Raw genomic sequence first — 18,715 nt, forward strand, 5'->3', positions numbered from 1 at the left:
ATATGATGCTTTAATGGAGATCTTTGATGACAAAAGCCTACAAGGTTTATCTGGAAATACTTTTCAAATTGAAGCTAAGCCCCTTGCTGATGCAGTTTGTAAGTTTGCGGTATCCCTTGTTACATGGTACAACATCCTTGCTGAAGTCAGTCCTACAAGCAAGCTATTACAAAATATGGAAACTGATTTAAATTCAGCTACAAGCCAAGTACAAGCTATAAGCGTGGGTGGCGCTGTGGGTTAAACCACAGAGCCTAGGACTTGCTGATCAGAAGGTCGGCAGTTTGAATCCCCACAACGGGGTGAGCTCCCGTTGCTCGGTCCCTGCACCTGCCAACCTAGCAGTTCAAAAGCACATCAAAGTGCAAGTAGATAAGTAGGTACCGCGGGAAGGTAAACGGCATTTCCGTGCGCTGCTCTGGTTCGCCAGAAGCGGCTTAGTCATGCTGGCCACATGACCCAAAAGCTGTAAACTGGCTCCCTCAGCCAGTAATGCGAGATGAGCGCCGCAACCCCAGAGTCGGAAACGACTGGACCTAATGGTCAGGGGCCCCTTTACCTTTTTACAAGCCAATTGCAAGTGACTAACAAATTACCCCATGGGCTGCAAGTGATGAGCGTTTTCAACAAGTTTTAATGGATGCTACTGACATTGCAAAGGAGCTAGAAATACTACCAAACTTTGAACAGAACATATTAGAAACAGCATAGGAGAAAGAAACAGCAGTTTGAATATGAGAAGGGGCATGGCAAGACCAAAGCAGAAATTCAAAGTAGGTTTTTACTATGCCGTCTGAGACATGGCCATACAATCTGCTGAAGAGAGGTTCTAATAGCTACAACAATATAATTCCCTATTTGGCTTCCTCTATGATATATACAGTATCAACAGCAACAACAACAACAAAAATCTACTGGAGAGGTACTTAAGACCTGCAAGAATTTGGAGGAACCATTGATGCACAATGGAAACAAAGACATTGATGCTGAAGATCTGTGCTGTGGACTTATAGTAATAGCTTGAATACTTCCACAGTCTATGCTTCCACAAGGAGTACCTCTCTTCTTACTACAACAAAAAGTCCTGGAAAATGTGCCTAACATTTCTGTTGTTCTAAGGGTCTTTCTCAAACTTTCAGTGTCAGCGGAAGGTGGTGAATACAGTTTCTCAAAGCTCAAATGTATTTAAAAAAGGGGGGGGGGAAAACAAACTCAACAACGTTGCAAAAGAGACTAGTTGGCTTGACAACTATATCAATTTAATGCGCCCAAGCATCAGTAAGTGACCTGGAGGAATTGCAAAGGCAATTTTGAAGTGCTTGAAATTGGAACTTTTAAGAAACTTAAATTAAAACATCACAATGCCCAAAATTATTTGAGATTATTTGTGCGCTAAAACATTTCCTTTTGTATTTGAGAAAGATAGTAAAAGACTGTTGTATTTGCAGTCTTGCAGTTTAAAGGAAATCTAGCAGTTTGGAGCTTTGTGCTTTTCATTTTTTCTACAAAGACACCTGCTTTGGAAAACTGAAGTTATCACTGAGTGAGGGGGCAGGTGAGAATAGTTAGCCTTGCCTAGGGCACAAAATAGCCTGGCACCAGCACTGTTCCCAAGGATAAGTTTTGGGAAAGTATGAGTGTGTCAGTAAGAAGCTGGGGCAGCCTCCAAGATTTTGCTGCATGAAGCAAAGCAGGGAACTTCATTTCCCAACTCCTATCTCTGCCAAGTGAAGGTGCATAGTACAGTACCTGTGATTGGTCGAGTTAGTTTGGCACCTGAGGCAGAACACCTTGCAAGCACCTCTCATGCTCCTTGTCAGTCAAACTACAATGACCCATTACATTAAATAACCAACAATTTGATACCCTTTTCATGACACCCCAAAACAGCTGCACGAGGAAGTTCTGTCACACTGCCTAACCGTAGGACCAGCTCAGGCAATAATGTGTCTGCAATGACATTCTGTGGTGATATGAGGGCAAGCATGTAATGCGATCGGCATCAAACTTCAAGAAAGTTTTAGGTTTAGCTCCTGATTACTCTTCTGAATAGTGGGTAATTTCAACCCTCTGTCCCATTCTGCATTTGGGTGCCATCATTACTTACATAAAAAAAGCAGTCCTAACTAGGTTTTCAGAGGACCTTTCAACATTACTGCAGATAAAGATTGGTGGTTAGAGCGATGACACTGAACTAATCTAGGACAGTCTGTAGTTTGCTAACTGCATTTAGGGATGACTGCTGCAACTGAGCAAAGCATTGATTGTAGTTTTTGCAAAGCACATAGGAATCATTTTAATGGAGCATATTGGAGGAGAGTTGTTCTTGACTGAATGCTTTCTGGCGCCGAAGTGAAGTCCTAACGAGTTGGCAACAGTGCATTTCAGCCAATTTCTTATTAGGAAGATTTCCCTTCTTATAAAAGACAGGTCATAAAGCCAGGACAAGATGTGCATTGATTGTTAAAGGCTGTGCTAGCCAACAAAACGTTATGATTGCCAATTCATTTCAAGAGGTTTCCCCTCCCCCCTCCACCCGCCCTGTTCTTCCTGCTAGGAAAAGATGGCAGACAGTTTTGTGTTGTTAACATTTTTTCAAGGCTTTTGATGAGGCAGCGTTGTAGGTCTTGACTTACAGGCCTAGTCCTCACTACTGTGGCAAATCTGTGTCTCAACTCTGTCGCTTTAGGCAATGGGGTAGGGGGGGCTCATGCAACTGAGTGCTACTCTTTTAAGGGTCAGCTGAAGAGAGTGCATGTGCATCTGGGAAATAGTGCATATTTAAATTTTTGTAAAAAAAATGTCCAGTAGCACCTTAGAGACCAACTAAGTTTGTTCTTGGTATAAGCTTTTGAGTTGGTCTCTAAGGTGCTACTTAGGGATGCGGGTGGCGCTGTGGTCTAAACCACTGAGCCTCTTGGGCTTGCCAATCAATCAAAAGGTTGGCGGTTCGAATCCCCGCAACAGGATGAGCTCCCGTTGCTCGGTCCCAGCTCCTGCCAACCTAGCAGTTCGAAAGCATGCCAAAAAGTGCAAGTAGATAAATAGGTACCGCTCCGGCGGGAAGGTAACGCCGTTTCCGTGTGCTGTTCTGGCGTTGGTGTCCCGTTGTAACAGAAGTGGCTTAGTCCTGCTGGCCACATGACCTGGAAAAACTGTCTGAGGACAAACGCTGGCTCCCTCAGCCTGTAAAGTGAGAACTGCCGGGGGTCCCTTTACCTTTACCTTTAAGGTGCTATTGGACAATTTTTTAATTTTTTTATATATTTCGACTGCTTCAGACCAACACAGCTACGTACCTGAATCAGGAAATAGTGTGTTAGTTTTCTTGATTATTATCCTACCACTTCCCCACCCCATTTTCTAATGGTGTTACTTTCACACTACAGTGCCTGTTGTGTTATGGAACTGCGACTTTTTGACTGATATACCAGCACTTCACACTAAATTTGGTTCATGCCAGTGGGCATGGGGTAGCCCAGCAACTAAAAGTCACTGGACGACACTGCTACTCCCCCACCCTTTCTGCGCATGCATGTGTCTGCCCCCTTATGATTCTCCCATGAAAACGGCAGGAAAGAACTTTATGCTGGGAAACCCACCCAGGTTTTGTGACTTTATTCCCCTGATTTTCCTTAATGGGTTAGTGGGGTTACAAACACTCCCCCCCCCCCGAATGCAAATACTGTAACGTGGAAATAAGCCTTAAACTTCCACTAGATTTCCACTAGATTTCAAAGGTTGTTTCCTTATATGCAAAGACTACAGCAGGGTTTGAAGTGTAAGAAAATAGCAGACTATGTTAAGAAACAGGTTACAGAGGATGAAATTAGATAAGACAGAACTTTAAAATGCAATTGTGTGTAAATTGGGTTGTAAACACCAGTGTTGGGTGAGTGGGAAGTCACTAGTTTCGTTGAATTGGAATATAACTGTTGAGTAGCAAATGTAACTTTCAATATGGATAAAGAATATTATTTTTTTAAAAAAAATTAACAACTGAAACTTTGTATGAATTCCTTGAAGTTTCGCTGGGGATAAGAAACAACACTAAAAGTCACACCCCTGATTCCATCCTTATTGCATGCAACATGCCAGGCAGTGGACACACCTGAACGCTTAGACCAGTGCAGAAATGTCTTTTGTTTTCCCTTTCATAAAGAATGAGCTCTGGAGGTACAACAGAGAAGCAAGAGGGGAGATCCAGGATTTTTATTAAAAAAAAATTAAAAAGAGGTTTGAGATGCATAAAAATCTCTGAGTTTGGGGGAAGTTCAAACTAATTTTATAAACCGTTCACCCAGCTCTGCTTTCCGTTTCCCATCTCATTTTCTCTTCTAGCTGAAAACAAATACAGCAAATACCAGCAGACCTTGAAAAACACATTAAAATTGTGTGCATGGTTCCTCCTCCTTTCAATATATCTCTGCTAAATTGAAACACCGCTATATTTCCAAAGTGACAGCTTTAAAAGGAAAAGATGACACTGGGCTTGAACTTTAAAAAAAGGAAAACATCCGAATTAGCTTGGTTTGTTTTCAAAACTTAGAGCAGGGAGGAGCCCCTCTGACCTCTTGTGCAAAGAACACTTATTAGCAGCATCTCCCAGATATACACTGTGTCACCAGTTCCACAGTGTTGCGTTGTCCCCTGACTTTTGGAAATGGATAATAATAAGAATCACAAACCATGCAGCTTGGAGCGGGGGTGGGGGGGGAGGAGGAATGAGCTGTAATTTTGATTCCACATTCAAATACGTGTTTCTTTAAATTTGTTCTGGGATTGCCAGTTATGTTTGCTCACCTGAGCTTTAATCCTAAGAGTTGTTTCTCTCACCGCATCATGTCAAAATTTACTTTTATCTTTTCATGCACGGACATCACCAGGAAGCTTCGTGTGGAGACACCAGGGTGGAGTTGCTCTGCCTTGTTCCCCAACTCCTTTTTATGCATTAAAAAAGATTAGCAGTAATCTTGTGCACTCTGCCAACCTCACATGTGGTTTTTTTAAAGATCGGGTCCTCCCTCAAAGAGGGCACGTGTTGCGGTGTGACCTGGCAACCAAACCCTTGTGTTATGGGTGGGAACGTTTGGACAGCCACAACACCCTATTGGTAGGTCCCTCAATGTTGGGTGTATTCTGACCAATGGGACACTAGCAAATCAGATCGAGGGACCTACATAAGCCCCATGCACGTGTCTCTGAGCTTCCTCTTTGGGCCAGTGCATTGGAACACCCGCCCACCTCTCCCTGTATTTAGGGCTTTTGCGCTTGACCTTGCTATGCCGTCGTGTGTCGTCTGTCGTTGGGACAGGGGCACAGCAGGAATTTCCCCCACTTGGCTGATTGGCTGTTGCCATTTGGGTTTTGCCTGCTGTGTAGCAAATCGTCACAACTTGTAAGGTTGTGGATACGCTCTGGTTCAGGTGATAGGGATGGGAGAACGCTCTTGCCAAGGGTATTCCATTAAAGGAATCCAGGGACTCAATGGTTTGGTCAACCCTGAGAGGGGTTGTGCCCATGCCTGAGTCCAGGGGGACGTCTGGGTGGTAGACTAGCATGACCCTGCTTTCTGCTGTTCCAGGTGTTTACCCTAGGCTGACCTATGCTGGTGCCCTGGGTCAGCACTACCTGCAATGGTGCAGGGAGCTAGTCGAACCAGAGCCTATGCAACCACCCACTTGCTGTAATCAATAAAGTTGTGGCCTAGATTCTTCCAAAAACAAAACCAAAATTTGAGTCTTCTCTGAATTTATTTAAGGGGGAGGCTAAAGGTCTACACACGCATGTGTGTACTTGAGTGCCACACATTGCGTGAGAAACCTTCCTTAATGTCAAGGGCGTGCAAAGCTAATGCAGTGCATAATCATGCCATTCATTAGAACCCACAGCCATTACGTATGCTACAATCCTGCGAGAGCATTGGAAAGGTGCAGAACGTGCAACTGGCCACAGAATTTGGCTTTCCCATTTCCCCCTTATGTTAGCAAAGAAGTGCTTGGAAGCATTGTGCAATGCCGGGTGAATTTCCTTAGTGCATAAGAGACAATGGCCCTGCTGGATCAGACCAAAGGCTGCCTAATCCTGCATTCCCCTGAAGGACAATCAGGCTGCCTGTGGGAAGTCTGCAAGCACAATATGAGGGCAACAGGCATCTCCCACTGCAATTGGTATTTGGTACTCTGTCTAACTATCAAGACTACCAGCTCCCACTGCATGTCTGCATTGGCTGCCAATGGCAGAGCAGAGAAATAAGCAACAGGGTGTTCTCCTGATATGAGTGAGTGCACTTAAACATTACAAGGGGTGGATGTAGAACTTAAGATGATGAGTAAATACCACTTGCTGGGGAAGGAGGAGGAGGAGGGGCACAAGCAGAAGAAGACTATTTTGTAGCTTCATGCCCTTCTTGTGAGCTTCCTGGAGGCATCTGACTGGCCACTGTAAGAAACAGGATGTTGGGCTGGGCGAGCCTTCCCCAGCCTGGTACTTTCCAGTGTTGTTGGATGACAACTTCCATCATTGGACCTGCCAGCTGCATCTCACGGGAATTGGTCCAGCAACATCTAGAGGGGAGCAGATTGGAGAGTGATGAGCTTGATATACCTTGGTCTCACCCAGGGTTTACTGGATGGGAGTATGGGAGCCCCAGTGATTTCTGCAGGGCTTTGCCCCTTCCCATGGGTAAAAAAAGCAAAAAATAATAATGTGAAAGAAATGTGTATGTGTGTGTGTGTGAGTGAGAGAGAGAGAGAGAGAGAGAGAGAGAGAGAGAGAGTCATTCTGCTTGATTTGCAAAATTGATTCAGGTCTCAGAATTAAACTTCACCCATGGAGAATTTGGGGGGGGGGGCATCTCTTTTTAGCACAAAGTGCCTTGATAGCAGTTCTACGAAAGGGAAGGACAGAGTTAAGGCAACATGTGCCATTAAAAGGCAGGATTATCAATAGCATTTGAGTTCATGGTCACACAACCTGAAAACAGACTTCCCATTTTTCATCTTTAATAGCTCTCCTAGCTGGCTAGCAAAAGGTGTTTTCAGTCTCATTCATTTTTATTTTTATTTTTTATTTTATTTTTTGCAATACTGCCAAAACCGGTGTCCTTTTTTTTTTTTTACAGAGTGTGGATACTTAAGAAAATTTATTGTTCCTACACATTGTTTTGAAGCTAGATAATGTCTTTTGTCAAGAGCGACCATAACATTTTGCATAATTCCAATTCTAATGAAAAATAGTGGTTTATATACTGATTTCATTTGACTTGTTCCATTTCAGATTTAGAACTCATTAAAATGTAAATGATAGCAGTGGAGAAATCATTCAATTTACGTCTTCATGGGAGTATTAAAAAAAAAAAAGACCCACCCACCCCTTAAGCTAACATTTGGTGCTTGCATCAAATGCTAGGGGAAGAGATAAAACAAGGACAGTTGGTGCACTGCAAACCCAGGCATAAGAACATAGTTGACTTATACTGTATCAAGCCATTGGCCTATCTGACTCAGTATTGTCTACACTGACTGCTATTGACTGTCTGGGTTTTCCAATGGGATATTCCCAGCCCAACCTGGAGATGCCAGGGATTGAACCTGTGACATCCTGCATGCAAAGCTGTGGCCCAGAGTTTCCTGGGAAGAGGATCGATGGATAAGCCATTCTGGGAATTATAATTCTGTGAGGGAAATAAGGGTCTCCTAACAGCTCTCATCACCCTCAATAAATTACACTTCTCTGGATTATTTGGGGGAAGCCATGACTGTTTAAAGTGCTATGATTCTGCTTTAAATATATAGTACAGATGGGGTCAGAGATTCTGTCTCTCCGTCTTACAATACTAGAACTTTAACAACCCAAGGAAAATGAATGAACAGACAAAAGGAAGCACTTATTCCACAACCAACATAAGGAATTCACTGCTATGGGCTAAATTGGCTCTAGAAGTTCCTTAGGAGTTTATTGCATTTTATTTCTTTGGAGAACAGGGGTACGTCCACATGTTCTGTTTATTGAGCATTCATCCTGATTTGTTTGCAAGGAGATATATGGTATCGACTAGCCAATGAGCATTTGTTCTGATTTGTTTGTGGTGCAGTTAGATGGTGTCACATCAAAGCAAGTGTTCTGCCACACTCCTCCAGTTTATTTCCCTATTGCTGTCCTTTTCGCAAAAATGCCGCTTGTCCGCAGACAGCTTCCGGGTCATGTGGCCAGCATGACAAAGCCGCTTCTGGCGAACCATAGCAGCGCACGGAAATGCCGTTTACCTTCCCGCCGGAGCCGTACCTATTTATCTACTTGCACTTTGATGTGCTTTCAAACTGCTAGGTAGGCAGGAGCTGGGACCGAACAACAGGAGCTCACCCCTTTGCACGGATTCGAACCGCCAACCTTCTGATCAGCAAGCCCTAGACTCTGTGGTTTAACCCACAGCGCCACCTGTGCAATTGGCTGGTAAACAATAATAAATGATAACAGCTTACCATTGAGGGGCTAAATTTTGTGGTCTTTGAAAAAGGCCTAATTGTAGCTGAAATACAGCCTAGCGCAGTCGCTTTCCTTCTCATCCCAAGGTGCTCATCCGCTATTTAATCCATCTCCCCATCCCATCCATCACGTAAATGAAATGTGGAACAGCCCCATGTTTCTTCAAGAGGCTATTAGCCTGCTAAAGCAAGTATTTGAGTCTTGATTAGATTAAGTAAGTAGACATGGACTTCACATTACAAATGTACTTTCCATTTAATTTATTGCTCAGATGTCAGAAAATCTGATGAACCATAATCAGCGATAAAGCGATACCTTGGTATCGCCAGTCCCAATATATTAAGGTCACTAGTACGGTGCAGTAAAGTTGCTTAAGTCAGTATTCCTATAAGCTTTTTTATTTTCAGGAAGTCATAAATCTCAGATATCCCCCCCCCCAAAAAAGCAGGGGTGATTCTGAAATGAAACTGCCTCTGCAAAGGTTTGGACAAAAAAGTACAAGCTGCTTTCAGAAAATACCATCTCTGTCTTCTCATATTCCTAGACCTGTGTGCAGTGTTGTCACACAACCCACATCAAGCCTGTTCAAAGGCAGCTTTAGGAGTTATTCCATATAGAAGATGGGCACATATCACTTCTGGGAGTGTGTATGGGGAGATTTGTGACCCACCTAGGGTGTTTTAAGGCTCTGGTTGCACAGACCAGCATTGTTACATTTGGGGGTGGTCTGCACAGCTAGCACAATTTGCGCATTCAGGGTCACACCTTTCTAAAGAAAAAGTGCTGACATTTCCATGCAGACTGCATGGAAGGGCATCTGTGAATCCAAATGGAAGCTGAGGAGGCATTTGGGTAGTCTGGAAGTCCAGAATGCTGGCAAACTACAACCACTGTCACATCACAGATCAGATAGTAAGTGGAAGGCAGAACCTAAGCACTGAATTACTGAAATGAAAAATCAAAACATGAGATCCAAAACTGGGAACCTAGTGAAGAAATTATGGAAAGCGCTACAGCATTGTCTGAAAGCCCCACAAAAGATAACAATGAGAATGAAGATGGACTGAACCACTGCCCTATTGCACACTTTGTATGTGCAGTTTCACAATTTTTGTATCTGAACTATCAGTGTAGGCTATCTCACAGGGCTGTTGTAAAGATAGGGGGGAGAGCTCCTCGGAGGAAAACCAAGATAAAAATATACAACAGGTAGAAACAAATATTCTAATACTGTTAGCAAAACACACACACATTTTGCCAGCCTTGATAAACAAAAAAGTATCCCTGCATTAATGTGAAGACTATAGAACTTTTAACTTGCTGTAGCTCTAAGGTGTTTCCTGATTCTGTATTTATATTTGCTGGTTCATTTTTATATTTTATATTATTTTATATTTGTTACTGTATATTAATAAAAAGTAAACCAGTGATGACTGGCAGACAAGCAGTGGCTGAGTGGGGGAAACGGAAACCCAAGGAGAGTGGAGCATTGCAATATTGTGGGTTTTTTCTCAGTAGGAAGGAAGCCTCATTTATCCAAGGGAGTTACTTCTAAGTAAAGCATACCAAAGCCAGCGATTGTATTTTATACTGTAAAGGCCGCATACTTGGGGAGTGAATGAAAGAATGTGGATACAGAGGAAAGTCCTTAAGCAAACATACCTCACTACACAGACAGGCTCTCATCCCCTGTCCAGCATCACACTAACAGAAACAATGAGCATCTTCTGTTTTTGTTTTTTTTTCTGCTGCTCTGGGTAACACCCTCCCACTCCACCAGCATTCCTTACCCATTCCTTAGCAACAGTGATTAAATGAATAAGCACCCTTAGCAGCAGCATCTTATCTTCCTAATAAGCCTTTGAACATTGCCTTCACATTTTGCTTTCTAACTTTCTTTCTAGATGTCCATTCGCTTTATTACTATTACTATTATTGTGATTGTGATTGTTACTATTGAAAGCTAAGAGTCCGGGGCCCTTGTTGGACTGGGGCCCAGAATATGTATACCCCCTGTGCTCCCCTGTTGACCACCCTGATTCCAACCTAGTAAGTCATAGGCAGTGCAAGCCCAGTTTTGACTGACATTGAGTGGGAAGGTTTGAAGGGGGGGTTGCAAGTACTGTATGATTGGCTGTAAGCCAATTCCCTGCAACTGATCACAAGGGACAGTGTAACCACATTTGACTGAAAAAGGTTACAAGTGGCATCTTCAGACCTTCCTGCCCCGGGTTGGAGGATCACAGTGGAGGGGGTGGTGTCCATTGAAGTACAATTAATGAAAACCTGATGGGGGGGAAGTATTCTTTAGATTTGGCAGTAATTTCCGGAAAGAGAAGTATTATACGTGTGATTCTAAGCCTGCAGCTAATTCTGTGCTCAGATGTTCTTTCCTTTCCTTTCTACTTTATCCATATGCTTCAGCATATGGATAAAGTCAGAGTCCTTATTAGTATCTGGATAAATCATAACTCCGCCATCTTTTTCTTGAGGTGAGGTGATGTGGGGACAGTTTGGAGCCATTCCTGCCTCAAATGCCATATTGGTGTAGCAGCAAAGCCGACCCTTAGCATTTGTGGAACCCACAGTTTAAAAAGTTAAACTGTATTGTCAGTGTTGTGCTGACAATGGATTAAGTGCTGAAAGAAATTTACTCCATTAAACCAAAGCAGTCTTTTAATTCCCTTTGGTTCCAACCATTTGCTTATCATGATCTAGCAGCATCCTGCATCCCAAATCAAACCTGCCAACTGCTTAGGGTCACAGTTGCATTTAATTTAGTTCCTAAAAGAATCACCCCAAGGTCCTCTTCCAACCTCAGCCAGGTTACTTTAGAGCTTTGCTGAGTGGGTGATATTTTTCTCTCTCTGTCTCTCTTGACAAGAAAGGGCAGCCAATTGGAAGTCTACAGTCAAATTTAGTCCCTCAACTCAATGCTTCTTAGACTCATTGCCTGGTTACAGTGTTGACACTGATGACACACTTCTATTAGGGTCTAGACTCTAGGTGGTCGTCCAATGCCCTCTGGGCAGCCTCCCTTGCCTTCCTGCCTGCCAGTAGTTCATAGCCCTAATTGTCCATTGACCCTATGTGTAGTTCTGCCCCAGCTCTATATACTTCTTGACTCCTCTTTTTTCCAACTTCCTGTTCCTGCATTTCATGTCATTGTCTATTTTGCCCCACTTCCTTTCTCTTGAACAGCCTTCCCAGTACTCTTCTCTCCCTCCTATGTAGCTCACAGTTTAACATCATCTTAAGTGAAATTTCTTTAGTCATCTCTCTGACGAGCGCCTGGTTACCTCAGTGACCTGACTCCTCTGCTTTTCTCCTCATATATTCTCATCTCCCACCTCCTGTTCTTTCTTCACCTTTCTCAGGCCCATTTATAACTACCTTCCTTCCTTCATCTTCCATGCCTTCGGACTTCCTGTCCTTAACTCTCAGGGCCTCTTCCCTGTCCTTGCTTTGCTTTGATACCGGACTAACTGGAACACCTTCCCTTTCCCTCACAGAAGCTGGACTGTGCAGATCCTTTTGTTCCCCCAGACATCTGGACCTTCTGTGCCACCCTGCACTGCACTCAGCCAATCAATGATGGAGGCTTCATTGCTGCAAGTGCAATGCAGAATAGATATCTTACACAACTGTGATAGATAGATAAATAAATAAAAAAGACTGAAATGGGGTTATGAATTGGGGGTATGACACAGAGACATAAGGGAAGGTTAACTGGAACTCAGCACATCTCCTGAGCTGATTTGTATAACAGTCTGATAAGAGCAATGTTTCTTTTGCCCAACAGCAGAGAATGCAGGGTGGGTTCACACCCTGATTCCTCGGATGTCTCAGCGCTTGCAGGAACGTTGTAACACTCAGCTCAGCTCGTGGCTGGAGGCAACAGACAACCGCCTCACCACGTGGCTGGAGCCTCCACACGGTAAGCTTTTCAAGTGGGCATCACATGGCAAAATGTTTTGAGCTGATTGATTCTCCAAGTGCTTTATCAGTGTTTAACTTTCACTTGAAATGAAAAAGAAAGAAAGAAACCAGTCTTCTTAAAAAATGAAGAGGGGAATGGGAATTGGGGGTGTGTGGGTGTGGAATGATGTTTTGTTGCTATGAGGATTCTTAACTGGAAGCATCTCCTTGATTTGTTCAAATATTTATACCCCAACTGTCTTCAGCTGGTTTGGCAAGCTTCTACCCTTGCAGATACACAAGCCCAAGAATTGGAAGGAATTCAGGGAATCACCCAGACTGACCACCCTTCTCAAAATAATGAAAACAATTGCTTACATAAATGGACTTTTCCACGATATTCTAATTTTTCAAGTTTCACTTGTATTTAAGACTAGAAAAAAATGAGAATCTAGGGTCCGGGCACAAAATTCCAAATCAGTTCTTTGTATCTCCTGTTGTGGGTTGATTTCTTTTTTCTTTCTTTTTTTAAAGAATCTGGCTGGTAATGGTGGAAAAGTCCTTTCATTCTCTGAAACCGTGCAGATCTGCTACCAGTCAGAGTAGACAACACTAGGTTAGGTGGACAAACAGTATGATCAGGAATCCTAATCCTGGATGGCACTTGAGCTGTAGTAGTGTTAGCCCAGAATAAAGTTGGAAGTTGTTAGCTGAGCCTCAGGTTGAGACTTCAGGTATTCTGATGCCTGTGAGACGCTTTGGTGAAAGGTGGAGCTGGTGAGAGACCAGCACCAGTTCAAGACCTTTTGCTTTGTTGTTTAGTCATTTAATTGTGTCTGACTCTTCATGACCCCATGGCCAGAGCACGACAGGCACTCCGGTCTTCCACTGCCTCCTGCAGTTTGGTCAAACTCATGTTGGTAGCTTTGAGAACACTGTCCAACCATCTCACCCTCTGTTGTCCCCTTCTCCTTGTGCCCTCAATCTTTCCCAACATCAGGGTCTTTTCTAGGGAGTCTTCTCTTCTCATGAGGTGGCCAAAGTATTGGAGCCTCAGCTTCAGGATCTGTCCTTCCAGGGAGCACTCAGGACTGATTTCCTTAAGAATGGATAGGTTTGATCTTCTTGCAGTCCATGGGACTCTCAAGAGTCTCCTTCAGCACCAGAATTCAAAAGCATCAATTCTTCGCCAATCAACCTTCTTTATGGTCCGGCTCTCACTTCCATACATCACTACTGGGAAAACCATAGCTTTAACTATACGGACCTTTGTCGGCAAGGTGATGTCTCTGCTTTTTAAGATGCTGTCTGGGTTTGTCATTGTTTTTCTCCCAAGAAGCAGGCGTCTTTTAATTTCGTGACTGCTGTCACCATCTGCAGTGAACATGCAACCCAAGAAAGTAATATCACTCACTGCCTCCATTTCTTCCCCTTCTATTTGCCAGGAGGTGATGGGACCAGTGGCCATGATCTTAGGTTTTTTTTTGATGTTGAGCTTCAGACCATATTTTGTGCTCTCCTCTTTCACCCTCATTAAAAGGCTCTTTAATTCCTCCTCACTTTCTGCCATCAAGGTTGTGTCATCATCATTTCCTCTCTTTCTACATGTAGAATCAGCCAGTGTTCAGCTCATATTTTGGCAGTGGGGATAGGACAGCATCCTTCTCTAGACCTGGGAGACAGCAGCTAATTTAGGGGGTGCAGGGCAGTCTTGCTTAGGAAGAATCCTGAGTGACTACCCTCCTGACCCCCAGCATCTGCCACCTGAGGCAGCTGCCTAACTCTGCCTAAAAGTAGGGCCGGCCCTGGGAGGGATAAGAAGGCGCCTTAGGTTGCGAGGTCTGTGCTTGGGGATTAGAAGCACCGGTTTTTCTCTATTACATGCTCTGGCTCCCTAGTTAGGTTTTAGGTGCCCTGCAAGACCTTGGGATAATGAGCTTTCTCCTGCATCAGGTTTGCCAAATTCAGTCTGTAGTTTTGATGTATGAGGATGGAAAACATTAAGGACATTATACACACAAGCACACCGTTTGGCATGGGCTGTTTCTTTCCCCACAATTGATTTGCTGCGGTGTCTTGTAATTTATTCATGCAAGGAAACAATGATGGATGGTGTAAATTATTCTTCTTTTTCCCTTTTGACTTAAATAATAATTGCCAATATCTCAGAACTGTATGGAAATATAAGGGGAAGTCAGTATCCGCAAAATGTTGTAAATTGTGGTGTTTGGTGGTAGCTTCCCCCACCTTCCTCCTTCAGAAGACATCTTAAAAAAAAAAAAGTTTTCACTACTAAGGTATTGCCCTCATTATGAATGACATTGCTCTAGTTGTTATTCTTATTTTGCAAATAGGGGGTTCCTAAAGCATCCTGAGGCTGCATAAGGTGGTGAGGAATCACATCTAGCAATAGAAGAAAATTAACAAGACGCTTCAGACGCTAGGTTCTTCGAGTCTGTTCTTCTTGAAAGTTTCAGTTCCTTGCAAAGTTTTCAGAGTCAGTGGGTCTGGTCATTTTTCCTTAAGGCAGTCTCTTCTGCAGAGGAAAAAGTTGGACACCCAGCTAGCAATATCCCCTAGGCAGTTTATGCTAAAAATTGAAAACCGTAAAAGCAAACAAGAATCTCTAAAAATCAAACAGAGTAAAACCAACCGCTGTCCAAAGCTAACTAACTAAAATCGGCAATAAAAAAGCATATGGTCAGCTGGCTGCCTCCCCTTCCACAGTCCCAACCTGGCAGCTGCTCGCTCCCTTCCCTTGATTTCTTCACCCATGCTGCCCCTCCAGCCGCCATGATGGTGGCGGCGGCAGCAGTGGCAGAGAGAGGCCAGCCAGAGTGCCACATACACCCACCGCCTCTGCTCCGGCAGAGAACTGCTTCCCCCACACGCGAGGGTTCCGCTTTATGAGGGTTCCACTACAAGCGCAAGCGCCGGCGCATCCTTCTCCCTGAGCTCAGTGGCAGCACTGTAGGGGGGTATGTGGGAAGGACATTCTGGGATCAAATCAGAAGCAGGGATGGCTTCTGTAATTCCAGGAATATCCTGGGGAAAATAAGGACACTTGAAGGGTATGCCAGTGTAACATACAAACTGTTACAAGCGTTAACTTCTTTCTCTGACTCCACCCACTAGCAGCCCTCAGAAAGTTGCCACAAAGAGAATGTCGCCCTCAGCCTGGAAAAAGTTCCCCTGTCCTGCTTTAGCTGCAACAGCTGTTGTCCTTCCCTGTAGCAAATGGCTCAGCTTGAGCCGTTTTGGTCTACAAGCTCCTTTGTCTTACCCTCCTCCTTTTCTGTTTTACTTTTATAGTCGCCAAAGCATCTATGTGTGACCTTTCTGCTGGCACACTCGTCGTCGTCCGGATTGCATTTCCTAATTGTGCCGCAGCTTGACAACCCCACAGTTTAGTCTCAGGCCAAGAGGGATATTGTGTCTCCGCTCCTTCCGGTAACCATGAACCCTCACGTTCACCTCTTAAGGCCCCTTGCTGGGCAGCTGGACTGCTTTCAAGGATAGCTTTGTTGACTTTGAAGTCTAGCCAAGCTGATGTAGCGCAGCCTTCTGCTGCAACCCTCCAAGGAGCAAAGTGGCCTCCCCACAAAGTACTTTCATATGGCGGACTGAGCAATGTCTATTGAGGGTGAAGGGGAAATTAAAGTCCCTTGATTTCCCCTCCTCCCGCCTGCCAGGAGTAATGGGCCATGTACACCAACGGCAGATCTACTATTATGTTTAGAGGAGGGACAGCCAGAAAATTAGCTCACTTCCCATGTGCACTGGGTATGTTTCTGCTGCTACAGCGAAAAGGAAGTGTGAGGAAATTCTCCTGCTTCACGGCAGAGGGCTAGCTGCAGAAAAACAAAATAGTATCGCCACCAATGGCACGTCCAGCGTCACTTGAAGGTGGTGATTCTGAATATCAGATTCTGAATATTCAGATTTGAAAAATATAACTTCCTTTCCATCTGTCCTTCAAGTCTTCAACCCTGGCCTCAATGTTAGAAATCACCATCACCATCATCATCATCATCTAATAGTAATAATAACTAATCAGAAAGATTTTTTGGAATTTATTAAATTTTTGATAATACAACAAAAACAAAACACTACAAAAAATTCAAAAAAAACAAAAATAAAATACAAATAATACAAATACAAAAAATACAAGAACAACAAAAACAAAAACACTTATTTAATTATAATCATACTATTACTTAATATTGTTAAATGACATCCTCACGTCCTCTCTTTCTGCGTTCTAATCTAATTCTAATCTTATTTAACATTAAAAAAATTATTACCTAATTCTTATCTTCTATCTTAAAACTAACTTACTTCCCAACTGTAACCTAATATATCATCTGATTTCATTCTCTGAAAACAATCTTTACATGATATTTCAAATAGTCTTTAAAAAAATTTCCAATCTTCCTGCACCGCTTCTTCCCTCTGGTCTCGGAGTTTCCTGGTCAATTCCACGAGTTCCATATATTCAATCATTTTCATTTGCCAATCTTCCACCGTTGGTAAATGTTCAATTTTCCATTTTTTAGCTAATAAAATCCTAGCAGCTGTAGTGGCATACATAAAAAAATGTCCTGTCCTTATTGGGGATTTCATAGTTGGTCATGCCCAACAGGAAGGCCTCTGGTTTTAATCAGAAAGATTTATATGCCACTTAATAAAATTTCCAAGCCATTTTCAGAAAATAGTATAAAATATTCATAATGAAATTTCTGTTCATAAGAAAATAATGATAAAACCAACTGACTTAAAAAAACAACAAGTAGACATGATAAAGTAAAAAAAAAAGATAAAATCAACTACTTTAAAATTAAAAGTACATTATAAAATTACAAGGCTGGGTAGGCTTAACAATTATATAACCATGCAAAATGTATTGCATTAGGGGAACGTGCTTTGCAAAAATGCATACGTTAGGCAAAATCACTTACCAAAAAAAATGTACACACAAATTTTGCACTAAAATGCTGGTGAATTTTCATGAGGCCTTTTTAAAAATAATAATAATTGTGAACTGATGTAGAAATGCAAGGGCCTGAATTTAAGACTGGGAAAATGAGAAACAGAGAGAAAATGAAATTGACAGATTTGCCCATCCCACGCTCCCTCCCTCCCTCCCTCATGAGTTATGCAGGCCTGATCTATACAGCAATGCTAAATGGGAGGGTTTCGCAAGATCTCTCTTACACATCTGTCATTGTGCTTCCATCGTCTCCCACAGCAGCGTTAATGCAAGTGGAATTTCCCTTCCCCTCCCTTTCTGGCCGCACTGCCGGCTGTGCCACTCGGGTCTTGACTTTAAAGTATTGTGCTTTTTTCCCCCCTTTGCTCCAGTCTGCTGCTGGTGTTAATGTTTAGTGACAGTTACTCAGTGCTAATGATCACCTTTGGGGATTTTTCAGAGTGCTTGCCTCTTGCTGGTCACTGGTGAAATGTAATCAATAAATCTGCCAACCCAGCTTTTCATGCTGCCTTTCCTCTTGGAATTGAACGAACACCGCTATTACTGATTTGTGACAAGAGTCCCCCCCCCTTAGCAGCTAAGGGAGCCCCCATATGGAATTCGGCCAGTCCAACTGATCTGCAAAATGGTCTGGTGAATCTGAAATGAATGGAAGGGAGTACAAGGAATGTGGCTTGCCACATAGTTATTCCGTGATATGTAAGTTCTGCTTCAAATAATACACAAAGGAAAAACAAGGACAGAAGGGTAATTAATGGCCATGATCTGATTTGTTAAAAGTGTGCTTCTTCCGCATGTGCCCTTTAACATGCATTTTATAGCTACAATGCTGGTGTTCACAACTTGCTTTCTTTATATATACAGGCAGGGGGACCCCCTATTTATGCGGGGGTTACATTTCGAGGCACCATGTGTTTAAGTGAAATGGCATATATCCGAAACACAGTTGGAAAAGCCTGAAAACGCATTCTAAACCTCTGGGAACCCTTGAAAAAACTATTTTAAAACCAGCAGCACTTACCAGACTGCCAAACTGCACCAAACTCCACCAATAATTGCTCCCTCCAAACCTTCCAACTCTCCACAGGCCTCAGCGGTTGACACAAGGGCTCCTGGGATTAGTAGGTGCTGTTTTCGCACCTTTTCTGTCCTTTCTGGGCTCTTTCAAGGCCATTTTTGCCATTTTTCAAGTCACTTCCGGGTTCAGCGCGATGGTCAGGGTTAAACATTTCGATTGGTCATTGCCTGTATGGGCTACATTCATCATTCTCTGTCTGCTAGCACAATGGCTCTTGCGCTAGCAGGTGCATGAGTTTTTAA

At 43.2% G+C, this 18,715-nt stretch overlaps 1 protein-coding gene across 3 annotated transcripts in view; it reads left to right on the forward strand.

Moving 5' to 3' along the window:
* The window catches only part of ADARB2 (adenosine deaminase RNA specific B2 (inactive)), a 373,028-nt gene that overhangs the window by 128,705 nt on the left and 225,608 nt on the right, over positions 1-18,715 (forward strand). The window contains exon 2 of one of the 3 annotated variants that reach the window (XM_033165589.1): positions 12,290-12,424. The exons of the other annotated variants lie outside the window; for them this stretch is intronic. Within the exon in view, the coding sequence (XP_033021480.1) occupies positions 12,290-12,424 (135 nt within the window). The remainder of the gene's footprint in view (positions 1-12,289; positions 12,425-18,715) is intronic. 3 annotated transcript variants of the gene reach the window in all.

The sequence above is a fragment of the Lacerta agilis genome, chromosome 12, assembly GCF_009819535.1.
Source record: "Lacerta agilis isolate rLacAgi1 chromosome 12, rLacAgi1.pri, whole genome shotgun sequence".
In the NCBI taxonomy this organism is placed as follows: Eukaryota; Metazoa; Chordata; class Lepidosauria; order Squamata; family Lacertidae; genus Lacerta; species Lacerta agilis.